The sequence below is a fragment of the Argopecten irradians genome, chromosome 3, assembly GCF_041381155.1.
Source record: "Argopecten irradians isolate NY chromosome 3, Ai_NY, whole genome shotgun sequence".
Classification (NCBI taxonomy): domain Eukaryota; kingdom Metazoa; phylum Mollusca; class Bivalvia; order Pectinida; family Pectinidae; genus Argopecten; species Argopecten irradians.
In genome coordinates this window covers 12,720,193-12,745,745 of record NC_091136.1, presented here as the reverse complement: position 1 = coordinate 12,745,745, position 25,553 = coordinate 12,720,193, and the positions used below count along the sequence as shown (strand labels likewise).

General features: G+C 35.4%; 1 protein-coding gene and 1 long non-coding RNA gene across 6 annotated transcripts in view; one reads left to right on the top strand and one right to left on the bottom strand.

The window, feature by feature from the left end:
• LOC138317575 (RNA-binding protein Nova-1-like) overlaps nucleotides 1–23,587 on the bottom strand; it is a 46,825-nt gene extending 23,238 nt beyond the window's left edge. For 2 of the 5 annotated variants that reach the window (XM_069259342.1, XM_069259343.1), the window contains exons 1-2: nucleotides 23,441–23,587; nucleotides 11,908–11,967 (exon numbers count right to left, since the gene is read on the bottom strand). In XM_069259342.1, the coding sequence (XP_069115443.1) occupies nucleotides 11,908–11,967; nucleotides 23,441–23,558 (178 nt within the window). In that variant the 5' untranslated portion in view covers nucleotides 23,559–23,587. Of the gene's footprint in view, nucleotides 1–11,907; nucleotides 11,968–22,825; nucleotides 23,296–23,440 lie in introns of those variants that run through there. The other 3 variants (XM_069259344.1, XM_069259346.1, XM_069259345.1) reach the window with 3 other exon arrangements.
• Nucleotides 10,714–11,512, top strand: LOC138317574 (uncharacterized). Its single transcript, XR_011207775.1, has 2 exons — nucleotides 10,714–10,929; nucleotides 11,414–11,512. It is a non-coding gene; the product is annotated as an uncharacterized lncRNA (long non-coding RNA).
• Nucleotides 23,588–25,553: the final 1,966 nt, after the last annotated feature.

Here is a 25,553-nt window from a genome sequence, read left to right as displayed (position 1 = left end):
AGACAATAATGTTATAATTCTGTTGCATAAAAACTTTAATTTCAAGTCCCGATATACTTATCTATCTGCCATGATGTGTTGGAATTTGTGTTGAACTATGGACCAAGTATACCTTACAATTTCAATGCGAGGAAGGCCTCTTCAAAACTATGCGATGTCCATCTTGGATTTTAGTTCAACCCCAATAATAATAACAATATCAACACTTGGTCAAACCATTTCAAGAATATGCACAGGTATAACTAGAAAAGAAGTTCCAAATGTGTTTTCAAGGTGGTGGCCATTTTAGATTTCAGAATTGCCCGAAAAATAGCAACACTTGATACAGATCCTGATCATGTCATAATCATTTCTGAAATTAAAGTTTCTCGTAAATCGCACTAGTAGAGATTGAGAGTTTCAAATGTGACAGTGCACAGCAACCAATGATGGCGGATGCATGATGGTTAATGTGACCCTTTGGGTAATTAGATGACCTAATTAATTCCTGTCTTGTTAAAATGTTTAATGGTATAAGAAATATGAAATGACCTCTAGCTGTCAGTTTATTACAACACAGAATTAGGAAAGGCAATTAGCATACAATACACAAATATGCTGTGTATTACGTCTCAAAATTTAAGTTTTCTGTCAAAGTTTCTGACCGTTCAGTGACCGACCAATATAACATTTGGTTTGATGGAAAGACCTGAATGAAACTAATTATTAATACGAAACAAAAAAATTCAGAATGTTGTAAATATTTTGTACATTCAGCATCTAACATGGTACGTAGGAGGCAAATTAACCTTATTAGGGTACACGGAAAATTACATATGAAACATTTGGCTTTCTATTGAATATTCGGTCTGTAATTAATCTGTGTATTGTACAACATTACTGGACTGCTGCTGGCAACAGGGCTCTTTATCACCTTGTAGCATCTAACACAAGCCTCACAGTGACAGGACTCCGTCCAGGATATTTAATTACCCCTACACAGTCTTACTGGCATATACAATATCCCACATGCAGAAATCTGTACACCATGGACTGTGAGATATAATAGTCAGACATTTATCAACACAATCTCCTACATCCCCTGGGGTGACCACACAACAAACTGACCTCCCCAGGATTACACTGACTATCCTGACCCAACCCTAGACACTATGAAATCTGACCAATCATAAAGCTGATGGATTTATTATAGTTTGAATCTCCCAGTTTGTATGACCTATACCAGCTAATATAAAACAAGAGGCTGGTTTATCAACCTTGGCACCAATAATATATACTAGGAAAGAACTAAAGACTTTTCAAGATGGTGACTTTGGCATCAACAATAAATTTCAGACTTAAAACAACACTTTTTGGGCCTCCCTAAATTTCTTTACATCCCTTGATACTACCAATTTTGAGCTCCATTCCACATGTGGATTTAAAAAAGTTTAAAACACGTTTTTCAAGGTAGTAGCTAAAGTGGCCATCTTGGATTTCAGACTGACCCGCAAAATACCTTCGTAAAGACCATCTTGGGATCATTCCCTTACCAAATTTCAGTTATTTTATTTCAGAAAAATATCAAAATAAATTCAACAAGAAGAAAGGTTCACTGCTTAATCTGGTAGAACTTTGTTAATTAATAATTAAAATACTGATTATATGAAAACCGGAAATAATCCAATGTATGTGAGCACATAGATCAGACAATGTTTTAAGAATTAAATCAAGTCGTTGCCAGCTCATAGCTTGCTCATAGCCAGAACATTGAAGGTTGTTATACCTGAAACACAAGCATCGCTGGTACACTTGCTGAAAACACTAACTTTATAATTATCAAAGCAATATTCGCTGGACATGATTTACAAGAAGCTTACAGAAGTACGAGTCAGTCTGGTGTCTGCGAGTTTAATTCTGCTGCAGTGTTTTATAATGTTCATACACAGGTGTATATATAATACAAAGAAAGGAATATTCCACTTATGTAAGCTGAAGTAGTAGAAAGAGCTGGTACCTCCCTTCATGTACACATAGCCATGAATGTCTACACTAACACTCAACCGTCTCCAAAACACTCACCTTCATCACTACACCAAACCTTTTGTGCAGCTGAAAATATATTTATGGAACAAGAAGAACCGATTTGTCTTCATCTATCAAAGGCGCTTTACATTCATGTAAAAGTCCATTTGACAAAAGACAAGCAGAACAAATACATTTTAATATATGACTTGCACGAGTTATAGTAATACAACCTTAATCAAGTTTTTAATAAGATTGGGTTTGATGAAGACTTTCTAATTATCGAAATCCTTCAAAACTCTAGGTTTTCCATCCCCAAATTATCAAATCTCGCCATCCAAAATAAAATTCCAGATTTTCCATCCCAAACTATCAGAACTGGGTCAATATTTTCCCCACTCTGTCTATTGAGCTGGTGAATGAAAACAGTAATATGACAATTTATCATGATCAAATCAATTTCTAAAAATAAATAATGAAAAATAATAAAATCATTCAGCTTTGATAATTCAGAGAAAATGCACTGAATTTTCAATATTGATAATGATAGAATGATAATGACGCTGAAAACTTTATTACCGGGTAACTTCAAAATCTTTAATTAGATAGGTAAAACTTATATTAGGTAAATCCTTAATTAGGTAAAACTTACATTAGGTAAAACTTAGATAAGGTAAAACTTAAATCAGGTAAAACTTAAATTAGGTAAATCCTTATATAATTAATTCGATAAAACTGCAATTAGGTAAATTTCCAATTAATCAGCTGTAGTAGTAACTTGATCTAAAACTGATGACAGGTAGTGCTTGGCTCATTACAGATTGGTGGTACTACTTAACTCTGTCTATAACCTGTAGATCAAACATTAGCCCTGCTCACCTTGAACGGCTGGTAGAATTCAATACATTATATTAGTGCAGACCGTTCAGGCATTACACACATATACCTATAGATCTTGTACCGAGCTTACGTGATTAGGCTTGCACACATACAATTCTACCAATAACCATCCAAAAATTGAGCCAACCTTCCATGAAACTACCAAAACGTGTTTATCATTATAAGCTTTACCAACACACAAAGTATGGGTGTACGTGTAAGTTCCTGTGTACACAATCCAAAATACCTATGTAAATCTTTGAACAGGTAAATTTAGGACCATTAATATTCATCAACTGACACTATAGGGTTGCTACAATAATCAGTAATCAATAGACCAAGATCATATATATTTTGTATGTAAAAGCATAATGGTAATACTCCTATCTACTGTCCAAAGGAAAAAGGAAATTATTTTGTCGTCAAAACATAAACTTGCCATGACTTGAGTAGGCCTGATCTTCAAATCCAACACTATCAGTTAAACCCAAGTTGGTGTCCATTTTGTGCTGACAGCCCTTCCCTGGGGAAGTGTCTCCTGGTTATGCCAGAGGGAGGGTTGTGATGAGCCCTTAACTACACTATGATCATGGTGTAAGGAACTCCAGGCCCACAGACATCCTGGTCAGCAGCCGTACCACTGGAACTACAGCTATGTAATGTGTATCTAACTAAGACTTTACCCCTACATATACCACACAGCTTGTGTTCAATTTCCCCTAGTAACAGATTTGCCTTCAAAAGAAAGATAGATTTTGGGCAAAATGAAGTTTAAAATAACCGCACATCTTTTGTATAAACTTTGGCTCTTTACAACTACTGCATATGCCATTTGTCTTTCCTTGGGGTAAAATAATAGCAGATTTAGCATCAGCTTCAGACAACTGGACCTGATACAGCTGCATACATACTCCTCCCACACCCATAGATTGCCACACATCTCCCTGTAATAATGAAGATCCTATAATTTGCCTGAGTTGGCCTGCTCAGTACTGAATGGAGAAGATTACCAGTGGATATACTGGGTGTCCCTGAAGTGAGCATACAGGCTTCAGTGTTCATTCATAGTGGACTCTCCCCAAGAGGGCGAGCTATAGTTGTATCAGCCTCACACTACTGAAACACCTTCAACCATGCTGGCTTCTATGCAACAAAGGGCTGCATTAGCACTGGTAGTGGTTTTATTGATTACTGACACCAATGTGAAATCTGCTACCTCAGCACATTTCTAGGCCCCAGTTCGACACAAAACTGTATACAGGATGGAGAGATCAGGGCCTAACTAATGGGACAATACCGTATTCTGTCGTATTCAGTCATATTACTTTTGTGTCAAAAAGACACATCCTTGATATCATATTTAATGGATTACTGTAGACATAAATGGTATTAACAGTGGATCATCACGAGTTTAGTCAGAGAGGTTAAAACGTATGTTGTTTATTTTCACAGGGATGATATTTTTGAGATTCCGAAGGATATTGCTAGGATTGCAAAATTTAATCCGCAAAATATTGAAAAATGGTTGAATGATATCTACCCTTAAATCCTTATTACGAAAATTTATAATCACTAACAAATGATTTTCTAAATGCAGGTAGGGCGTTAGAATTGTGCCTGCTGCCCCTATTGCATGATCGTAAAAGGCGACTAAATTTAGGATCTTATCTTTTCTCTTCTTCCTAACTGACTTTATCTTTCCTAATGCCTCCCTTGGCACCGCCTCACTTTTGGCCTTGAGTTGAGCGTTCGCCCCTGTGAGGAAGGCTCTGGGTTCTGTCCCCTGGCCGAGACACACCAAAGTCTATAAAAGTGGTAGTTTCTGCTCCTGCTTGGCGTTCAGCATGCAGGGAGTGGGACGACTGGTTCGCCCGTTGTCAGTATAATGTGACCGGGTGGGGTGTGTTGCTTGGTGTCTTCGGTGGCATGCTTCAGTGATATAGCACTATAAAAAGGGCAACAGTTCCACTATACAAGAAGACACAACACGAACATACCGCAGTCTCCCAGTACACTCACTTCGCACAACATACACGCAACACACCGCATACATGGGAGGCCGTCCTTACATGACCATAGCTGTTAATAGGACGTTAATAAATCAAACAAACAAACAAATCGTTTTTTAAAAATCGTAAAAATTTTGGTCCACAAAAATAACCGGCTTTAGGATATCTTTCATATGAATGAGTTATTTTGCAAAAGTTACAAAAACACAAGCTTTAGCGAGTGTCTGTTACTAACTTTTTAAAAATAGCTTACAACAGTGAAATAAATTCCATATTCAACAACCTAGAGTTGTATACGACCTGTTTCCTGACTACAATAGAATAAGCTACATTGATCAGATCAACATTATTTGCTAACATATGCAAATAAAATATAGTAATCATCAGATATTAATTTGCATACTCTAAACATGGATATACTTGTGAATTGTTACGTTCTTGATAACCATATATGTAAAAATAATGTAATTAGCATAAATGTCCACACTATATCCACTTTGACAGTAATCATAATTGGTTTTTTTCCTCTCCTCTTCTGTTCAAGTGATGATTTTTTTTTTACTGAGCCAATGTTGACTTGTTGTTGATGTGTACCTGGCAATCAGTTTGGAAGAGAGGCTGTCACTTTTAAATGTCAGGGAAGTAATTTCAGTTCGAAAACTTCAATTCAATATTTTTTTTGTAACTATGTGTGGCCAATCTATTAAACAACAATAGGTCATCCTGACCCTTCGGATCAGATGATCTAAATATTCCACATACCGTTTTTGACCCAATAAGCCTCCAGGGCAATTAAAAATTGAGACAAAAAATCATGGGGCTCTTTATAGAACCACATTTGGAATCACTTTTCACAAAAATTATAGCACACAGCGTGCTGTTATAAAATTTGCATAAGAAATCAAACACAGAAATTTTCACCGATTTCATAGTTTTAATCCGCATTTGGATGGAGGCGAGTGAAAATGTGGCCTCAAAAAGGGGTAGAGGTGCTTTATCGAGGGACAGGGGTACGACTATTTGGTTGATTACGATAGGGTATCTCCCAAGAACACCACAAATAACCCTGACAAATACTTCCTTTTACTAAACAACATTTCCTGAAAACAATTGATTACTTGAAGATGACTTATTTTTCCCTAAAAAAAACCACTCAACATAAATATTTAGTCCTGTGCAACCTCCAAAACAGACAGTAAAATATGCCTGGTCTTGTCTCAATGATAACAAATAAGGGTACTTGTCCGGTTAGCTTCATGTAGGAGTTATAACAGTTTTAGATGCATCATAAATGAAAACAGAGCACTACTGGCTCTGGTACCTAAGTAGAGTGCAGACATGGAAGCTAAAAGCCTTGTACCTGAAAACCCTAAATGACTCCACTGGCATATAAAGCTGGCAATCGATGGAATAAATGAAGAACATTTTTGGCATGTTTATAACAGCACTGAAGCACTTCTCATCCCTCCTTGTATATTGAGATTTATTTATTACACATGAATGTTAATGAATTAGGCCTAACTACCACATCACACACACACTACAGGTAGCTGGCGTGTCACACTTGGTGCATGTACAAGTGTTACTGTAGACGAACTTGTCATATCCTTGTGTCACCTTCGAAGGTCATCTTGAAGTGAAAGTACTCCTAGGAGTGATTTTGTATAATTATAATTTTGAATTTCTTTAGCATTTTATTACATTTCACAATTCCAATGGCTTGCCTTTACCTCTTTACGGTATATAAAATATAAACAGTTTTGGATTGTATTAGTTTAACATCCTATTAACAGCTGGAGTCATGTAAGGATGTGCCAGGTTTGCAGTACCTGGAGAAAAACCACCGACCAGCAGTCAGTAGCTGGCAACTGCCTCATATGGCATTCAAACTATCGACACAGAAGTAAAGGGCTTGTTAATATGTTGGGACATCTTAACCACTCAGCCACCACGACCCCTAAATATAAACCACACAAATTCTTCCTCATAAGATTGATTCCATGTATGAAATTATAGTACATAATGCTTAGATTATAATTAGATTGGATGCAATAATCTTTACGTCATAAAGTTGAATCCAAACTATCCAAATCTATCAAATTTTACACATAAATATAAGAACCTGGCAAAATAATTCCATCAATATTGGTCCATGTGCTCTGTATGATGTCAAGAGTAACTTGACCCATGGTCAGTACAATCAGATTTGATTAACTTTGTCAAAAGCAGTGGACTTCAATGCAAATGCTTAGTGGCTAAGACTGCCAGAGGAGCAAAAGTCAATATATATCATTGATAATTTACCATACATAGAAAACTGTTCCTTTTAATTATGGCCCAACAGGCCTGGGATGAAACCTCTCTCCCCTCCTTACCCTCACTATTCCAGTTATTACCAGGTCATGTCCTCCCCCCCCCATGCCAGTCATTATACCAGGCCATCTATCTATATCCAGCCCCTCCCCCCCCCTCCATGCCAGTTATTACCAGGTCATGTCCTCCCCCCCCCATGCCAGTCATTATACCCCATCTCTCTATATCCAGTCACTCCCCCCTCCATGCCATCCAGTCCTTCCCCATCTACAGGAGCTGGACATGTGAAGACCACATGGTGCTGCTGTTTGTCCTCATGCAGCTCTGATGATCTAAGACAATATCAGGCCAGTTAGCTGCCCAAACAAACCCCTGTAGGGTTCATCTAAAACATAGCAACCTCTTTAGGAATAATCCATATAGCACACAAACCGTAATCATGACTACAATGTATTTCACTATAAATATAGGGGCTCATCTATGAAATGGCTGATGTCTCTAAAAGAAATATCCTATAATACATCATAACCTTTATAGAAATTTTCTCTCTGAAAACTGAAAAGCCATCCCGAAGTATGTAGTAGCTGGTGGCTAGCATACTATCTGTTCTTATCAAGAAATATAACTTGCTGGGGGTAGAGTTATTCAGGATCCTCAACTGTCTAGGTTAATATTGGGCAATGTCTCTACTGCATATTGTGAATGAAGGATTTTTTATCACACACAATTCCTCTGAAGACATGTGGTGATTATCTTGACCCCTTATGAAAATTAGGACCTGCCATTGAACGTCTAGATATTACCACATCACACTATCTCCAATACCCAGGACTCAGATATATATCCTTAAGAGATATACCAACTAACAATTCATCATTTGACCAATGATTGGTGTTTAATCGTGTATATATGCCTAATTAACACAAAAAAATAAAATGAAATAATTCATTTCGCCTGTGGTGCATGCACAAAATCAGTACTTCATTCCATATAGGATATAGTACCACAGATTTTTTTTGGGGATGAAATTCATTATTTTTCACATTTTCAACTTGAATTAAAATTAGAAGCTCAATCTTTTCAATGGTAGTAATGGTGTAAAGTAAGTAACTTTTGCAACTGAAGAAAAATACTAAATTGTCTGTTCCCGTTTTTGATAGTGAAAAAATACCATTTGTCAGCGGTGGAGCATCTTTAAACTAGGCAAACTAATGAAACCAACAGGATTGATCTATCTGGTGCACCTGCATGGCAAACTAATACCCCCTTATTTGTGATCATGACCATCATGTTTCTCCATTAATCATATTCTGTCTCCATGGTAACACCTTATAGAAGCATGTGGCGTGTTGAGTTACAGGCAACCATATGTTACACCAAGTGACCAAGTTTGAACAAAATTGATCCAAAAGCTAATGATTTATTGACAATTTTACTAAACATGAATATAGAGACCTGGTTACCAAACAAAGAAATTATTTCTGCAAAAGAAAACTTTCATGCACATCTACACTGGGTCCTCAACATCACTGCCAGGTATTATTGAAATTGATCCAGTAGATTAGGAGGAGTTGTCCAGACAACATTTTTCAACAGACAGACAGACAGACAGACAAGCTGAGTCCAGAACCCCCAGCCCCCTAACTTCAGCCCCTAATTTTCTTTCAGTGAAAATATAAATTCTTAATTGACATCTTAATAAATAAGCACTGCATTTCCTGTTGTATATAAGCAGCGATTTTTTTTACATGGAAATCAGCAATGCAGTTTATATATATAACGCTATGTAACTAATACAGACTACGTCACTGCATGCTTCTCTGATCTAACACAAAGGACTTGGGTTTTTTGCATGTATAGTTTTTTAACCACCAACTCAAGTCCTATACTGTATTTCTCATAGTACTGAAAATGCTACAAAAAGACATGCAATAATCAATGTTTGTTGATGTGTGTCCTAAAAATTCCAACAAAATACATATAACATAAAATGGAATTTCTCTGTAATAAAACTGTCCTCAGTGTGTATAAATTTTTTATCATTTTATATCATAACTAGATGATTACATCTATCATGATTGAATGAAACAAAATAATTCAATGCCATTTAATTAATTATCATTACATAACATAATGATATGCGAATTATTGGTCCAGAAGACACCTATAGGTGGTTCAGCTACATTGATGATGGACTTGAATACTAAGTGCATGACACAGGTAAAAAGTAACATGAATTTGAGGAACTCCATGCCATACATGTGTAAAGCATCAAAATAGCAGCTTCTTATTATATAAATGTACAGAACTTCACAATCCCAACGCTGTCCTATCATGTCTAAATCTGGAGTTTTCAACAGTGCATGATAACTGAATAATTATCCTCACTGTTTTGACAAAATTTATTAAAAAAAAAAAAATCGCAGAAAAAAGCCCCTCTAAATTAATTTGTGTGACTATATCTAATTTCTTAATATAGGATAAGTCCATTTAGTCAGTTAATTGATATGTATAACAAGTTCTCGTACACCATTCATTTCTAGAGCACACAATATGCAACACATGTTAATGCTGAACACTGACAAAACTAAACGTCTAAATCTAAGTTAATTACAGACACAACTGACAATTTGTGGAACAAACTGACCCAAAACATCACCGTCGCTCAAAACAAAATCTAAATTGCTCCAATGATACAACTATTTTCAAAATTTGAAAGTCAACTCCAATTCACCAAAGGTTGTGTTCACAGTGAGTGTTGACATGACAAAAAAGCCTGTTCATTACACATGTTCAGAGGAGAACGAAAGTAATTTTGAAGAATTTAGAAAATGTCACCGAATGATGAAAGCTTATTACAATATGATAATGATGCGATGACTTCAGTGGTTGATATTAAATTGGAGCATTGAATGTTTGCAGGAAGTTTTGAGTGATAGATGTACTGGGAATGATGTGATTTTCCTATTAACAACTTTCGATACTGAATCAATGAAGTTGAACATGACATAAATGTAGATCTTTAAACTTGAGATGCTTATTAAAAATTGTAAATGTGCATTGTTTTTGTATCTTTTAAGTTATTTATGACCTACTGTATTCGACCCAATAAGTGCCAAGGTGTTTGAAAACTTGAAAAGGTGCTTCATAAGACTAAATGATTTCAAACCTATAAAGTTTTGATAGTTTTGGTCTTGTGCCTGGCCAATTTAAACAAGGCCTTTAAAGGGGACGGGCACTTATAGGGTCACGAGCGTTTACTGGGTCAAATATGTAATGGATAATTTCCGAAAACCTGTCCATTATTAGAGAGAATGGATAGTACCGAGCCCGCAGGGCGAGGTACAATCCATTCTCTCTAATAATGGACAGTTTGAGGAATTTATCCTACTTAAAACCCATCATACCACTACTCACTGCCTTGCGTACCCTGTTTGAGAAATGGGACATCCCATTTCAGGAATTGCACAGGTGTTCACTCACCTGTGACAAATAATGGACCAACAATGTTGAGATGCATGCACAGTCATTTAGTTTTACACCTTTGGAGGTACAACAGTGTTTTTGAACATGTCGGATAGTGATATTTTCCTTACTCGGCCATCATTTACATGTAGGGATGTACGCAGCTGTGATTCAGATTGTTTGCCTGTTTGAAGTGACCTATTTATTCGCACAAGGACAGGTGCATTGTCTAACTTTACATCAAATACATACAAGCAAGGTGAGTTTTCGCTACAATTTAAACATAACTGTTTTTCCTAAAAAAAATCTACCATACGCATGTTATAGATATGATAAAAAAAAACCCATATCTGATTGCTATGATAGCATTGCACTGGAATACAATGAAACCTGTCTAATCCGACACCACGTGGGTGTTTGGTCAGATTATTCAGGGTGTAGGAAAGTCAGATACTGTTGTATACTATTGTTGCTATTCAGTATTGTTGAATACGGAACAGTTACAGATAGGATAGGGAAAGCAGGTGTCAGATTAGACAGGTTTCGCTCTTAAGTATATTATGTTTAACCATAATCATCAGATTATATGTTATAAGGGTTGTGAGATATCTGATCTAAAAGACTGCATATTATCCCACCTCAGTCAAGAATCTAGAGTTCCTATTCCTCGTCAATTACAAGTTTTAAAAAGATGTAACAAATAATAATGCAAGAATCTAATTATGTTTTTTTTTAATTTTCAGAACAGTAACAGCTAGGAAGGGGAAGTAATAATTTCGATGGAGGAGTGAACTTAAATGTAAAATTTTGGATAGTCAAATAAACATGTTTAGTTTTCCATACAGCAGCGTTTTTTTTTCCTTTGTTCAAAATAGACTGTCCATTATTTTGGAGAATAATGGACAGGGGCCCTATAATAATGGACAGTGAGTTACATAATGGACTCCTAGGTGTCCATTATGTAATATAATGGTCATATACAACAAAGGAAACTTTACTAGCTGGGTTTTAAGGTAAGATTGACCTAGTTTTTTCCTCTAACGTTTACAAATGTAGCTAAATTCGGATTAAAATATGTTAGATTCTTTATTAAAATATGTTTGACTGTTTTCCAAAACAAAGGGTATATCGTAAATGATAAAGAGCTGTACGAAATTCTACTTTGATTTTTCAGAAAATAGGAAAATCACAAACATAATGTATATATATTGATGAGAAAAGAAGATGAAATAAATACCGAGAGTGGTGTCGCCATTCGAGTCGTCCGTCATCATATGCTGGAGCTGGTCGGGTGTTCCTACAAAAGAAGGATAATGATGTGGCGATGATGTAGGAAAGCAAGGACAAATCACCATGAGGATCAATGAGGAATCGTAAGGCCACGACAAAGTATATCATTTCACTTCAAAATTCCCACTTTTCAATAAAGTTTCAATCTGTTATAAATGCACATCAACTTAATAATGAAATCTTACCGGTTTTCATATCTTTAAGATGGCTAACAGATTCCACTGGTCATAAATCAATCAAATTTATCACAACTGATCATGATCGTGGCTAAATTCATGTTTCCAACATAACTGGGAATATAAACCTTTGTATAAGCAATGTTGTGCTCATCAGAAATTATTTATATAGCACTGTTATATAGCGTTGACATTTTTGTTTATTTGGCCTCATTTAATGACATTTCTACATTTGTCGTGGCAGTACTAGTTTGATAAATGACAAACAGAATAATAATGATAAAAACTTGAGTTAATAAAAATCATTTCACAGGAAAAAATATTGTAATGCTTTGTAATGACTGACAATAACAGATTGAATAAAATAACAAACATTGAAAGAAAATGAACAATCAAATCAGTATATATCCACAGTTACAAGTCACATATGTTATTTATTAAATGTTGTCTACCAATAAAATAATGTATGCTATGCTTTTTCTAGATTCTACACCTTTAATTCTCTTCCAGAGATCGTAAAGTTAGTCAAGATTCCAAATGTGGGAGAAAAACAAAGATAAATAAATTCAATTTCTAGGATTGTTGATCACCTGATTTTTAATAACCAATATGACCTAGCTCGGTTTCTCAGCAAACCAACAAACCTATATATTATAATCAAGATCAATTCATGATATGATAGAGTGGAAGGTCAAGCGACTGGACAGGTTGTTAAGGAAAATGTATAAAATGCATGATATTTCACCCAGTAAGCACCCCCATCACTATAAGTAACCCTCCTCAATATGGAAACCGTACATCATATTTCCTGGAGTATAAGCTGAACGTGCCCAATTTTCAGGTAAATAAGCTTTTACAGTAATGTCTTCATTTGAGTTCTTTTGCAAATTGATTATGGCTTTTGTGAAATATCAAAATTGATCCTATAAGTTCCCCATCACAATATTTTAAGAAACCTGGGCACTTATTCCATCAAATACAGTATATATGTTACCTGAGCATGATAAAGTTTATAGATACTGTACAACAACAGAATATTGGAATACCTATAGATTATTATCCAGAGTGTTAAATCTGGAGCACAAATATCCTTCAGTGAGACAAATATTGAACCAGAGACTGATCAACTATAGGAATTGTCCTCAAGTGAATATTCAGAACAATGCCAACACTTGATAGACAGTCCCTATAACCTAGCCACATGTAGAGATGCACCACATTTATATAAATATTCAACTAGAAACTTGTTTTACACCAGTTTAATAATAACCTTTTTTCTTCATCATCATGATCAGGGTCATGATTGTAAAACTTTATTATAGACATAAAGGTAAGTTAAGCCAAAAAAAAAAATTTGTCGGTCGGGGTCGGTCGGTCGGGGGGATTTAAAAAAAATTTTTTTTTAGTGTCTTTCACTCTAAAATGATGGCTTGAACCGGAGTCTGAGATCAAAATCCCAACTTTTTATTTTTTTTGGTAGAAAAGTGGAAAAAAAAAAAAATAAGGGTCGGTCAGGTAACCCTAAACAGACATATTTTTTGGCCTTATAAGAATTCCATCAACACTGCGATGTGCATCTTTTCCTACAGAAAACAATCTCTCATTTGTTAAATCTTCTGAATGTCAATTAATGTTTTATACACATTCTCTATCATCCTTTGTCAGATTTTCAGAATCCATGTAAAATAAAATGTACCCCTCCCCTAATCATAATCCAATTCTATCTGCACTGTTACAAATGGATCAACTCATAATTAAGTATCTCAATAATAGATGTGATCATATCAGCCTTATTCTATATATGAGAACGAAAAGTGGAACAAAATTTACAAGAATTGTCAGCCATTTTGGATTAAAACCCTGCAGAACTGCCATCAAACTTGATGAAAGCTATTTGCCATTATACCAGGTATGGCAAATTTAACTCTGAATTTAATAAACGAACATCAATGTTCATTTAAAAAGAATACTTTGATATTTGTGTTGCCATTACAATGCTCCACATAATATTAAAGGCAATGATATATCGGATAGAAGAATCTCCTGACAAGCGTACCACAACCATCGCGATATAAACCTATTATTGGCTTATGGGTAAATAGCAATCTGATTAAATTCATCTGTTCATGCCTTCGTTTACTAAGCACTATACTGAACTTGTACTGTGATAAGTATCATGTTCAGTGCAATCAGAAGCACTGTTTTGAACTCGACTTCAGTGAGTTCTTAACAAAATGGCATACATTGCGTTTACATGCAAAGTTCTGCCACAAGAAACAAAGATTATTTAGTTTGTGTGATTTCCATGGTATGAACGACAAAACATCTGAACCATCACTGAACGTTGCCATATTGTTGTAAAATCTCTCCCAAGTTTCTTTGCGGTTCCTTGTTGTCCATTTTTTGACCTCAGGTAAAGGAATAGTACCTCAACAATAATGGTTTAGTACATTATCTATTATGTCAAAGAGATTGTTTCTGAAAAGTTGGATGTCGTATGCAAATCATTGTCATTAGGCAGGTTCGATCGTTTATTCTCAGATCTTATCATTACATATATAGCAGTATTCAATCCAACGGCTAATCAAACGGTCACCTGAAAGTGACCCCAAAATACTTTCAGATGTTCAGACAATGGTAGTAACAAAATGAAACAAACCATGAACAGATATAATTTTAATCAGATTGGGTTAATAGATGAAAAATAGATTTGTACAAAAAAACGATGACAGTCAGACAGATCTAGGGACAAAATACTTTCAGATAAACTTATGAAAGAGCTCTTTAGTCTTTAATCTAAAGGGTGACATTGGAATATATTGTAAATAAATGATGTTCATATCTGTAGTCTATAAGTCGGTAATTTGCATGATAATTAATTTCACAAGGTTTTTTTTTTAATGTCTATTAATTGAAAACTTGTCACAGTATTTACAAACATCTATTGAAGTATTGCTTTGAAAACACAAATCCACATGCTGGCTTATCGCTGCCACCAATTTGTAAATAAATTTCAAATTTTGTTTACTAGAGGTCAGCGGGACCTTTATTAGTATAAGCATTGGAATCAACAAAACACATAAAGCCGTTTGAAAGCAACTTTGAGTGAATGAGATCATTTATAGTTATTTTTTGTTTTTGTATAAATTTAATGAAACAATCCTAATAAAAGTAAATTTGTGTGAGCCAGGTCGCATGTTCCATCACTAGTTCTGTGACATATACTTGCAGTTGTCCAGGCCAGCGAGGGTTGCCATGTCAGTGTGGAGGGTGATAAATGTACATTCTAGTATACAGGTGCTATATGTGTGCATGTTATACACCTTTAACACGTACGCTTCTGTGAACACATACAATATTGTACTTTCTAGAGACCACCATTGTTCTACACAGCTCTTACTCAGAAAGTAATGGCTGAAATGTTCTGTTGAATGTAAAGGGACATTGTTTCAGTTTCAAGAATTTCATTTCTATGTACTTTTTGTACATTATACTTTGGTAGTTTAATGGAGCGGGACACCAGGTTCTGAAAGCTAAGTATTTTTCGTGTCTAGATTAAAGTCTATATTTCTTCACTTTTGGCAATGCACTTGGTATCATTTCCCCTATATATATAATGTGGCCACAAGATAGTGTAATGATGGTCGTTTATCACAATACAATTTTATACAAGTAAAACATCCAAACAAATTAATGATGCATAGTTCAGCTTGAAACACTTAACGACAGTATTATTATACTGTAGCGTAGAACAAAAGTTATAAAATCTGTATATTAAAAACTTTGTTGCATAAAGAGGACCTTGGTGAAGGTCGAAACTTTATATATATATATAGATGCGCCCAAGGGACTGGGTGTCTACTCGTTGACGATGTCATTAAGGCTATGTATTGTATGACCTCACTTGACCCTACAGGTAAGGCATGTCTATGTGGAACTTTGATCAGCCCTCCATTTTGTGTATCTCAATTGTCAACCACATCCCAGTAGCTATGTCACCTCAATATCCCTACAGCTATAGCAAACAACACATCAGGGGCTGTTACTGGTTTGTCATCAAAACTCATGTATAAACATTAAAAAACGTCTGTAACACAAAGTACCATCACTTTTAGACTTAATAACCCCACCCCCCCCACATCCCCACTCCCATCGACCTTCTACCCCCCACCAACGCACCTAGGTCCTAGGTACCATCCAACTATCACTGAAAGAGTGGCAAAATATGAACGCTCTCACCTCTAAAGTAGGGACACGATACGATGCAATAACAATTATAACGTGAGGGCTATACAAGAATTAAGCTTAATTATATATCTTGCTTAACCTGCTTTGTAGCATTTAATGTTAAAGTCAATTTAACAAAAAACAAACAGGATGAATACTTATCCATAAGATATTCTTCCATGTACCTATAGTAAAACTGTGTAAAACAAACAGTACTGGTATACATATCAAAACTATCAGAAGCTTTGCATCAAAAGAGAAATTTCTGGAATGAATGCTTAGTTTGAGGCTTTGAGTAATAATGTAGAATATTTCTTGTATAACACCTGGGATGAGATGGCACACACTCAAGCCAACAAACTGTTGCCATGGACAACAGAAGATTATTTTCCAAAAGCAGTGTTATAATTATATATATAATAAATTTGCTGATTAATGACGGAATTCTGACAAGGGATTGCACAGCATGCAAGCTCAAGCATGCAAGCTCAAACAATACAATATGGCCATTTTCATGTATGCAGTATATATATATACACGTACAGTTGCTGATACAAATTGTCAAAGGACAAAAAACACCTATACAAGCCAATAAATACCAGTACAGAGCTAACAGTAAAACATATTCTTCAAAGAGATTAGATTTTCCAATCGTGTAAGGTAGGTGTGCATCAATATTCCCTGCAGCAACTGACGGTCAAAAAATACTAAACACTGATCATGAGAAGGCTAAAACTTCCAAATCACGCTCTAACTGTACATATAAGCAACAAGAGATCCCAGAGGGATCTTGGCGCCCACCAAAGAATGATCCATGTCTGACACTGGAAAGAGGGATCTTTTCTCTGTTTTTCAAACTTTTGCAAACATACTACATATGAAATTTGAGAAAGATCCCTTAAGTACTTTCTGAGAAATAGCGATAACAATCTTTAACTATCAAAATCCAGGATGGCTGCCTGACCGCCATTTTGTTGACCGATCGATCCAAAAACGCATTATGCATAACTAAAGCCCTAGGGGAACCTACATATGGAATTTGAGAAAGATTCCTTCAGTACTTTCTGAGATATAGCGATAACAATCTTTAACTATCAAAATCCAAGATGGCTGCCTGGCGGCCATTTTGTTGACCGATCGGTCCCAAAACCTGCCTGGCAGCCATCTTGTCGACCGATTGGTCCCAAAATGCACTATGCACAACTAGGGCCCTAGGGGAACCTACATATGAAATTTGAGACAGATCCCTTCAGTACTTTCTGAGAAATAGCGATAACAAACTTTAAGTATCAAAATCCAAGATGGCTGCCTGGCGGCCATCTTGTTGACCGATTGTCCCAAAATGCAATATGCACAAAAGGGCCCTAGGGCACCTACATATGAAATGTGAGACAGATCCCTTCAGTACTTTCTGAGAGGGAATTGTTAACCCTAGGGGACACCTCACATATTGAACGCATCTGTTGATGGTGGGCTAAGATGTGGCTAAAACTTCCAAATCACGCTCTAACGGTACATATAAGCAAAAACTGATGTGGCTAAAACTTCCAAAACACTCTAACTGTACATAAGCAAAAACTGATGTGGCTAAAACTTCCAAATCACTCTCTAACTGTAAGCAAAAGTTATAAATGATTTAATGAAAGTATCATCATTAGACAAATAAAAGCTGCAGTACCCAGAACAAAAACACCAACCTACAGTTAGTACCTATAACCAATGCCCATTAAGGCAGCAAAGAGATGAAGGATCAAGTAACATGGCTGAATGTCTGTACATCTGAATCATCAATCCACAATGACTCAAAAATGGAGCAGGGCATCCAGAAGACCCTTGAGAGTGTTATTGACTCCCAAAAATCGGATTTGACTCTGGAGTTTGAAGCATGTGTCTGTCATTGGTTTTGACTTCAGATTTCTGAGAAATTGTGATTTGACTTCTGAATCTGCTAAAAGTCAAGGGTCAACTGGATGCCAGAGGAAGGCAAAGTGGTAAAATTTTCAGATACATGTACCTTACAAAACTACCATGCTCCAATTACTCGAAACAAAAGTGCAGACTTAAGATTTTCTCCGTATATAACTTATATGAATTTTTTTTTTTTACATAAGTCAGTTTTTAACTTAAGTTTGTTTCGAGAAATTGGGGCTTTCTGCTAACTACACAGCTATCAGTTCCCTCTGGTTACCCAATAAAACAGATTCTCTAAGTTATACCAGTTCAAGGTTACACACAACTTGAACAAGAGTTACATATCTAACATGCAACTGTCCAGACGAAACTTTTTCTAAAATGACCCCAAACTTAAACCTATCTGTGATTATATTGTCATTCAACCCCACAAAATGTGATGTCATATTCACTGAAGTGACGTCATTTCTATGATCTCGGATATTGACTGCAGAAACAAGAAAATTCAAAAGACCCTGGATGCATGACAATTTGGATAAATTGGTCTTAATAATGATGTCGAGTAATTAACTATACTGCAAGTTGGGTATACATCAGACTATATCAAAATTTAATTTAAATGCAAACTTTTTTTTTGCTAATGTCTACGTGGTTAAATATTTCAGTCTGAATCCTACATTAACACACCGGGTCTAACCCTGAATGGCATGGTTGTGCTGAAGCATTGATGAGGTCTTCTATTCATTTTTGATGAATGTCCAACAGATAGTTTTTGAGAAACAAATCTAAACATAAACCTTTTACAGTAACTTGAATCCCTCTTGACATTGATCTGTTAAGATGCTAGTCATATCCTATGACTATTTTCCAAGTTTGGAGATCTTGAGAAACTGAACTAAACTCAAACCTTTAAAAGTCTGTGTGGTGTAGCATCCTAAACCCAATGCCTGCAGGAATAAATCCTGAAGCACATGGATGTGTTGAGGTGCTGCTGATGGCCTCTTTAGTCTAACTATATTCCAAGTAAAGTTGAGTGGTTAAGTTTGGACTGACTAAAGAACAGATCTAATAAGCAAAGCTCTAAAGTTTGATGCCACTTACGTTGTAGGAAAACTAACCTAACACCAGTGTCACCTTTGCAACTTTCACCATAGGCAAGACGTTTAGGAGGAGTTTGCCAGACAAAGTTGTGTCTACAGACAGACAGAAGGACAGCCCGAATCCAGTAAACCCCCGGCCCACCCTAACTTTGTTTGGTGGGTGCCGAGTGGATGGGTAAAATAAAGAAAATAGAGACATGCAATCCCCTGTCATAAGGATCCAATGTAAGGGAATGTTAAGCTTCTATAACTTCACTAAAACTAATCTTCGTTACATTCGATGTGTATTTGAACAGATTTACATATATGTGTTTATCTTGGAATTTACAACTTTTGATAATTGAGGAAACATTTAGAATTGTTAGGCTTCTGAATTAAATATTGATCATTGTTGCCAAGACAATACATTTACACATAGATATTATCTGAAAATATATATATTTACGGACCTTATAAACTGCCTGGTGTGAATCACATTGGGGTTTGCATCAGTATCAAGAATGGAAAGGAAATGAAAACCTGCTGGATGTGAAGACGGGGTATGAATATTCGTTCTGGATTAGACAATGCATCAATGCACCACTTTACAATCCTGTACAATGCTGCATTGATTTTTTTGTTTTATGTCAGTCCTATCAATAGCTAGGTTCGTTTAGGAGTTGTCAGGTTTAGGAGGTACAGAAAAGCAGGAGTACCTGTAGAAAAACCACAGTCCTACAGATGGTTAGTACCTGGCATCTACTCTACTTGTGATTCAAACTCAAGGATTCACTGCATCAGCAAATCTGCATCCTCATACCTTTAATGTCTTATGTGCATCATGTATGTATACTTTAGTGACTTTGGTCAAATGTGCATGTTGCATATAATAAAGGGGCATAGGCTGCTAACACATGTATCACACTCACATACATTTAATATATGCATATGCTTATTGTGTTAAATCTCACATTTTCTATCACATGTACATGTGTAATGGTGCAATGTGTCTTACAACATATGTGCAAAACAACCTACACACAGTAAAAGCATGCACATGTGTGATATATAACACTTAAGTTATGTTGAATATAACATACACACAAAAGTTCTTTGCATTTCATACCATATGTAGGTTGTTTCAAACACAAGTCTGATGTGTATATTATGCTGATGATGTGTGTCAAGACAACAGAAGTGCATGTTGACTCACATATGAGTGCATGTTGACTCACATGTGTCCAATAAGTTATGTGTTCATCATGTTAAATCAAAATATCTGTCACACACATGCATTTTTCATATGCATATATGTTTGTAATATATTATCTGTACATTAATATACAAATGTGTATTTTTATGCTTTATTTAACATGTACTTGTGTATGTTACACTTAAGTGTAATTACCACATAGTTTTAGGTATAAAACGAGTGCAAGTTGTACCCCACCCATCCTCAACATTGCAGGGGTTACTATCACTGTCGTTATATTCACCACAGAAATATACCATAGCAAAACTGAAGGCTTTGCGTGTAAAAATAGATAGACAGGTAGTTTGGTCCTTTGATGTACATCAAATAATTGAATAAGGTACACTGCGGTGGACTGTGTGGCTTTGAAGTTGGACTTCACTGTATCTGTAATTTTTAAATGAAGTCTCTGCAGGCCTGTGATTGGTCAGATTTTTTCTCTCCTGAACTGCCTTTAGTTTTGCTATGACAATTTCTAGGGGTGGATATGACGACAGTGGTAGTAACCCTGGAGTATCAAGGGTACACACACATAAGTTGGATGATGTGCGTGTCATGTTACACTGAAATATTTACATTTACTAGTCACTTCTACTTTATAAACTAACCAAGGCAAAGTAAAGTATATGACGTAATAACTGACACCCAAATTGTGACCATTATGATGTCACTAATGTTGACGTAGTGAGGTCAACTAATCACCGTCAAAATGGCTGTTCCATTTTTGTGGATTAAATCGACGTTGATTAACGGTTTTCCAGGTCTAGCTTAAACAGTCTTGATGCGGAGACCTCAAAATGAGTTGATAATGTAAATATAAGCATTAACTATCTTCCTATGGCTTCTATGGTCTAAATAGACGCAAGAGCTTTGCAGACAATCATCTCATAATGCACTAGCGCGCATTATGAAGGTTGTCTGCAAAGCTCTGGCATCTATACCATAGATGTCATAGAAAGATAGTTTAATGCTTAAGTGAAAGTTATCTGCCTGAATTTGATGTGTTATATGTAGTGAATGCCAATGTATTTTAGGACACTACAGTATATGATATATTCACTTTTGCCAAATATGAAATGATCAATTTACACTTAATGTAAGTTAGAAATCAGGATTTAGTTTCAAGTAGTGTTGGCAATATTTGATGGATAATATTAGGTTTAACCTGTAGTAGTAAGCAGTATATGTAGCAGTTACAGGTTAAAATGTAATGTATGTGTGTAACTTGTGTCATACATATTACTGTCGTGCCACACACATGCTTAATATATATAACAACTACATCAGTGTTGTATCAAACATCTTATATCACACATATCATCCTCATGGTAGCATGTATATATATATATATATATACAATTCCATCACATCAATAATTCTATGTCTGAATTGTATCAAAAATATACAAGTGCAGTATTCATCAGTCAGTGATATAAAGTATAAATTCAGCTATTGATTAGAATGTTATTATTTTACACCACAGAATATTATCCAAGTCTGAGTATGTGTGTTGTAGTAACTTTGTACCCACAGAAACATCCACCACAAACATATACCTGTTTATATATAATTATCATCAATAGTAACAAAAACCTCAGAACCGTGCTCATATAATAATACTGACTATAGTGATGTTATTAACCTACGGAAACCATCAGCTGTGCATCAGCCCCAGCTTGCTGGTATAGAGGTCATATGTGTGCACGCACTAAGCTTCAGACAGACTTCTACCTGAGATGTTTATCCTATCTAGTTCTTTAAATTCTCTGCAAATTGTCTAGAACTCAAAAGTAATCTGAACTTATGAACAGAAACAGAAATGTGTAAATAAATGGCAAACATTCCAGGAATATTCTACACATACTCCAACTACCAAACATGGGCACAGCTGTTCTACCCTTGGCCATGTATCCAAGTACACACACACACATATACACATGTGCACTAGCAGTAACAGGCCAAGTCAAATGCATAAATCACTATCTAATGTTGAAGTGTTTATGTTATATTGAAAATAAAATATCAGATTCCTACATTCAAGAAATAACCATATATGTAATAAACTTTTCATAAGACAGATTCTCCCAAATGAAAGCTGTCTGACACGTGTACTACCGTAACTGATTCAGTATGCTGCAGATAGCCGACAGCCATGCCGAGAAATCTAACATTGGTTGGCAAGTGATGATAAATAGTCAAAATCGTTAAGTTAATTTATACCTCTCCACACGTTAAAATTCATAAACTCTTGAGAATCACTCATATGTTCTTCAACCCTATTTAGACCGCTCGGTCCGGTCAGGTCGAGTAAGGTCATTTCACTGAAGTGACGAAATGTTGTCTGCTAAAATCAAAATGTCCTCCGATCGTTCTCTCCTTCTGTAGGTTCCTGCCCGCTGTTCGGTTGCCTGTTTCACAGAGCTGTTTAGACCTATTCTGGTCTCTAGTCAAACTGAAGACCTATTTGTGTGTTCACCGGGAGCCCGGATTGTACGTATAATACCTACAGTTGGCACATGTTGCAACATGCAATGCCTCTACTCGGAATCAATTCTGTTCCTCTGGATCGTCATGTGTTCACGAGCAAAACAAATACACTAATTCCATAGAAACCAACTGAAATTCAAACTATGTATTAAAAAGGTGCACAAACTAGTAGTTCATCACAAATTGCTGTCCAAACATACCAATGGCATTGAAATTCCAAAAAAAATCTACCCTTGCTAAACATTGGCCCGGCTCGAGTTTGACAGGCCGCCATATTGAATGGAAATAAACCACAGTGGATGCAGAAAAATCACTGAAAGAAATAGAATAATGAACATGTGCCCTAACCTCCTCCCTGGTTAGATCGTTTAGGGACCCCATTTTCTACTTCTGTGTCCAATGGCCGTTTCCTTGAGTCAGAAGTGTCCATATCACCTCCATTCAGGTTGTCGTAGTTCATCGCCATTTTTCACTGCGCCCAGTTCTCGTGGGGTATCGTACTAAACGTTAGCCTAGTATCGTCACGAGATCTGTCAAAACACATTCTGGCATGATAAAATATTTCCGTTTCAGGGTTTGAACATAGTTTATTAGTTCAGATAAATCATCAAAACTTAATACAAAAGCCTTAATTCATTTACTAACGAAAAACATTATATTATGTACGTTAATTTACTGTTTCGGGAAGTGACAGATCCACATGTCAACAAAAAGGGACACGCCCCCTTTCTTAGATACACACGTGTGTACGTGTATTTTCTCAAAACGCAATAGACCTACAACTGAAAAAAAAAGAAACCTCTTCCTGTGTTCAGAGAAAGAAACACTCAGAAAGAGATATTATGCAATCATATGCATTATTTGAATAACTATGATATTCCTAATATATAAGCATAGTTTTCTAGATATTTTCTTTAAAAAGGAAAAACAGGAGAAATATTGTTCAGCAGGTTTCTGGCGCTATTTCAAGATGCTGATTTTTTCCACCTATATTTCACTGAAGGTAGCTAGTTCTCATTTGTAATTTTCATGAATAAAATATAATCTAAATAGATATCGACACTGACAGCCTGCATTCATAGATTACGAGATATTTTGATTGAAAATAAATCGATGTTACATGTATATAATTTTCATTTTATTTCTGCATGTAAAACTATCATGCAGAAATAGAATGGAAATTATCAAATGTAATGCCGTGATTATGAGAGGCTTAAAATAATCATGATTGATCACCACGTGGAGATTATTTTCATGCAAGCAATCGCACAAACTAAACTTATTTCTCGGACAACGAAAACACTCTCATATTTCATCAAGTTACTTAATTCTTTATTTATTTAAAATTCTAGATACATTTTTTAATGCCAAGTTGTGTATACAAATGTATTTGAACCATTTTTTTCGTTATTTTTTCCTGTCATATACAGCAATTATATTATAACACGAGATGATACAACTGATTTTCTTGTCGGTAATGTTTGATTATAAATCCTATCAAAAGATAAAAGATTTTAACACGTTTTCATATGAATTTGACTTATTGTATATTTTTGAGTATATGTGAATATGCATATCTCCAGTCTATACCATTATCAATATTCTGTTGTCTATAACAGCAACATATATACATAGAGATATGTATTAGGTTTCTGTCTATAATGTACATTGTAACCGTGTAACTTGTGCAAAATTCTTTTGTTCTTTTGGTTACTATAAAATATGTTTAAAGTAAAGTTTAAAAAAATCAAATATATGCAGTAAAGGCGCAAAGAATCAAAAAGCGACTGAAAATATTATATATACATATACATCTATACATATATAACTGATACATCTATTTTTTTAATTTTCTTTTTACATCTATTTTTTATTTTGTTTAGTCTGAAGAGCTCCCTTGAATGGGGCGAAAGCGCTCACTAGTCAGTCGTTATTGTTTTTATTTCTTATAGATTTCGTCCGTAAGGATTTTTCTTTAAATTTATCATACATCTATACATATATAACTTTGAAGAGGAAACACATAAAATTAGAAGTTTTTCCACCAAATTGTTTTAATCCAAGGAAAAATATATCCAAATTAATATAATAATCATGAAAAATGGTCGTCTTGAAATTACGAAATTCTAATATTTCATTATTAAAATGACTGTCCATACTCAATACAACTCCAATAATCCCCTATATTAATGTAGAAATGAATGTCTTAATGGTAATTACAGTGTTTTATAATTATATTGTACCAGGGCCCAGTTTTATGAACATTCCTTAACTTTAAGGAATTCCTTAGCTTAAAATTCCCATAGGAAAACACTACAGAAGTTAAGTAAAACGACGTAAGTTAAGGAGCCTTCCTTAAAGTCTGTAATGCTTGGTCGTCTTGAAATTACGAAATTCTAATATTTCATTATTAAAATGATTGTCCATACTCATTACAACTCCAATAATCCCCTATATTAAT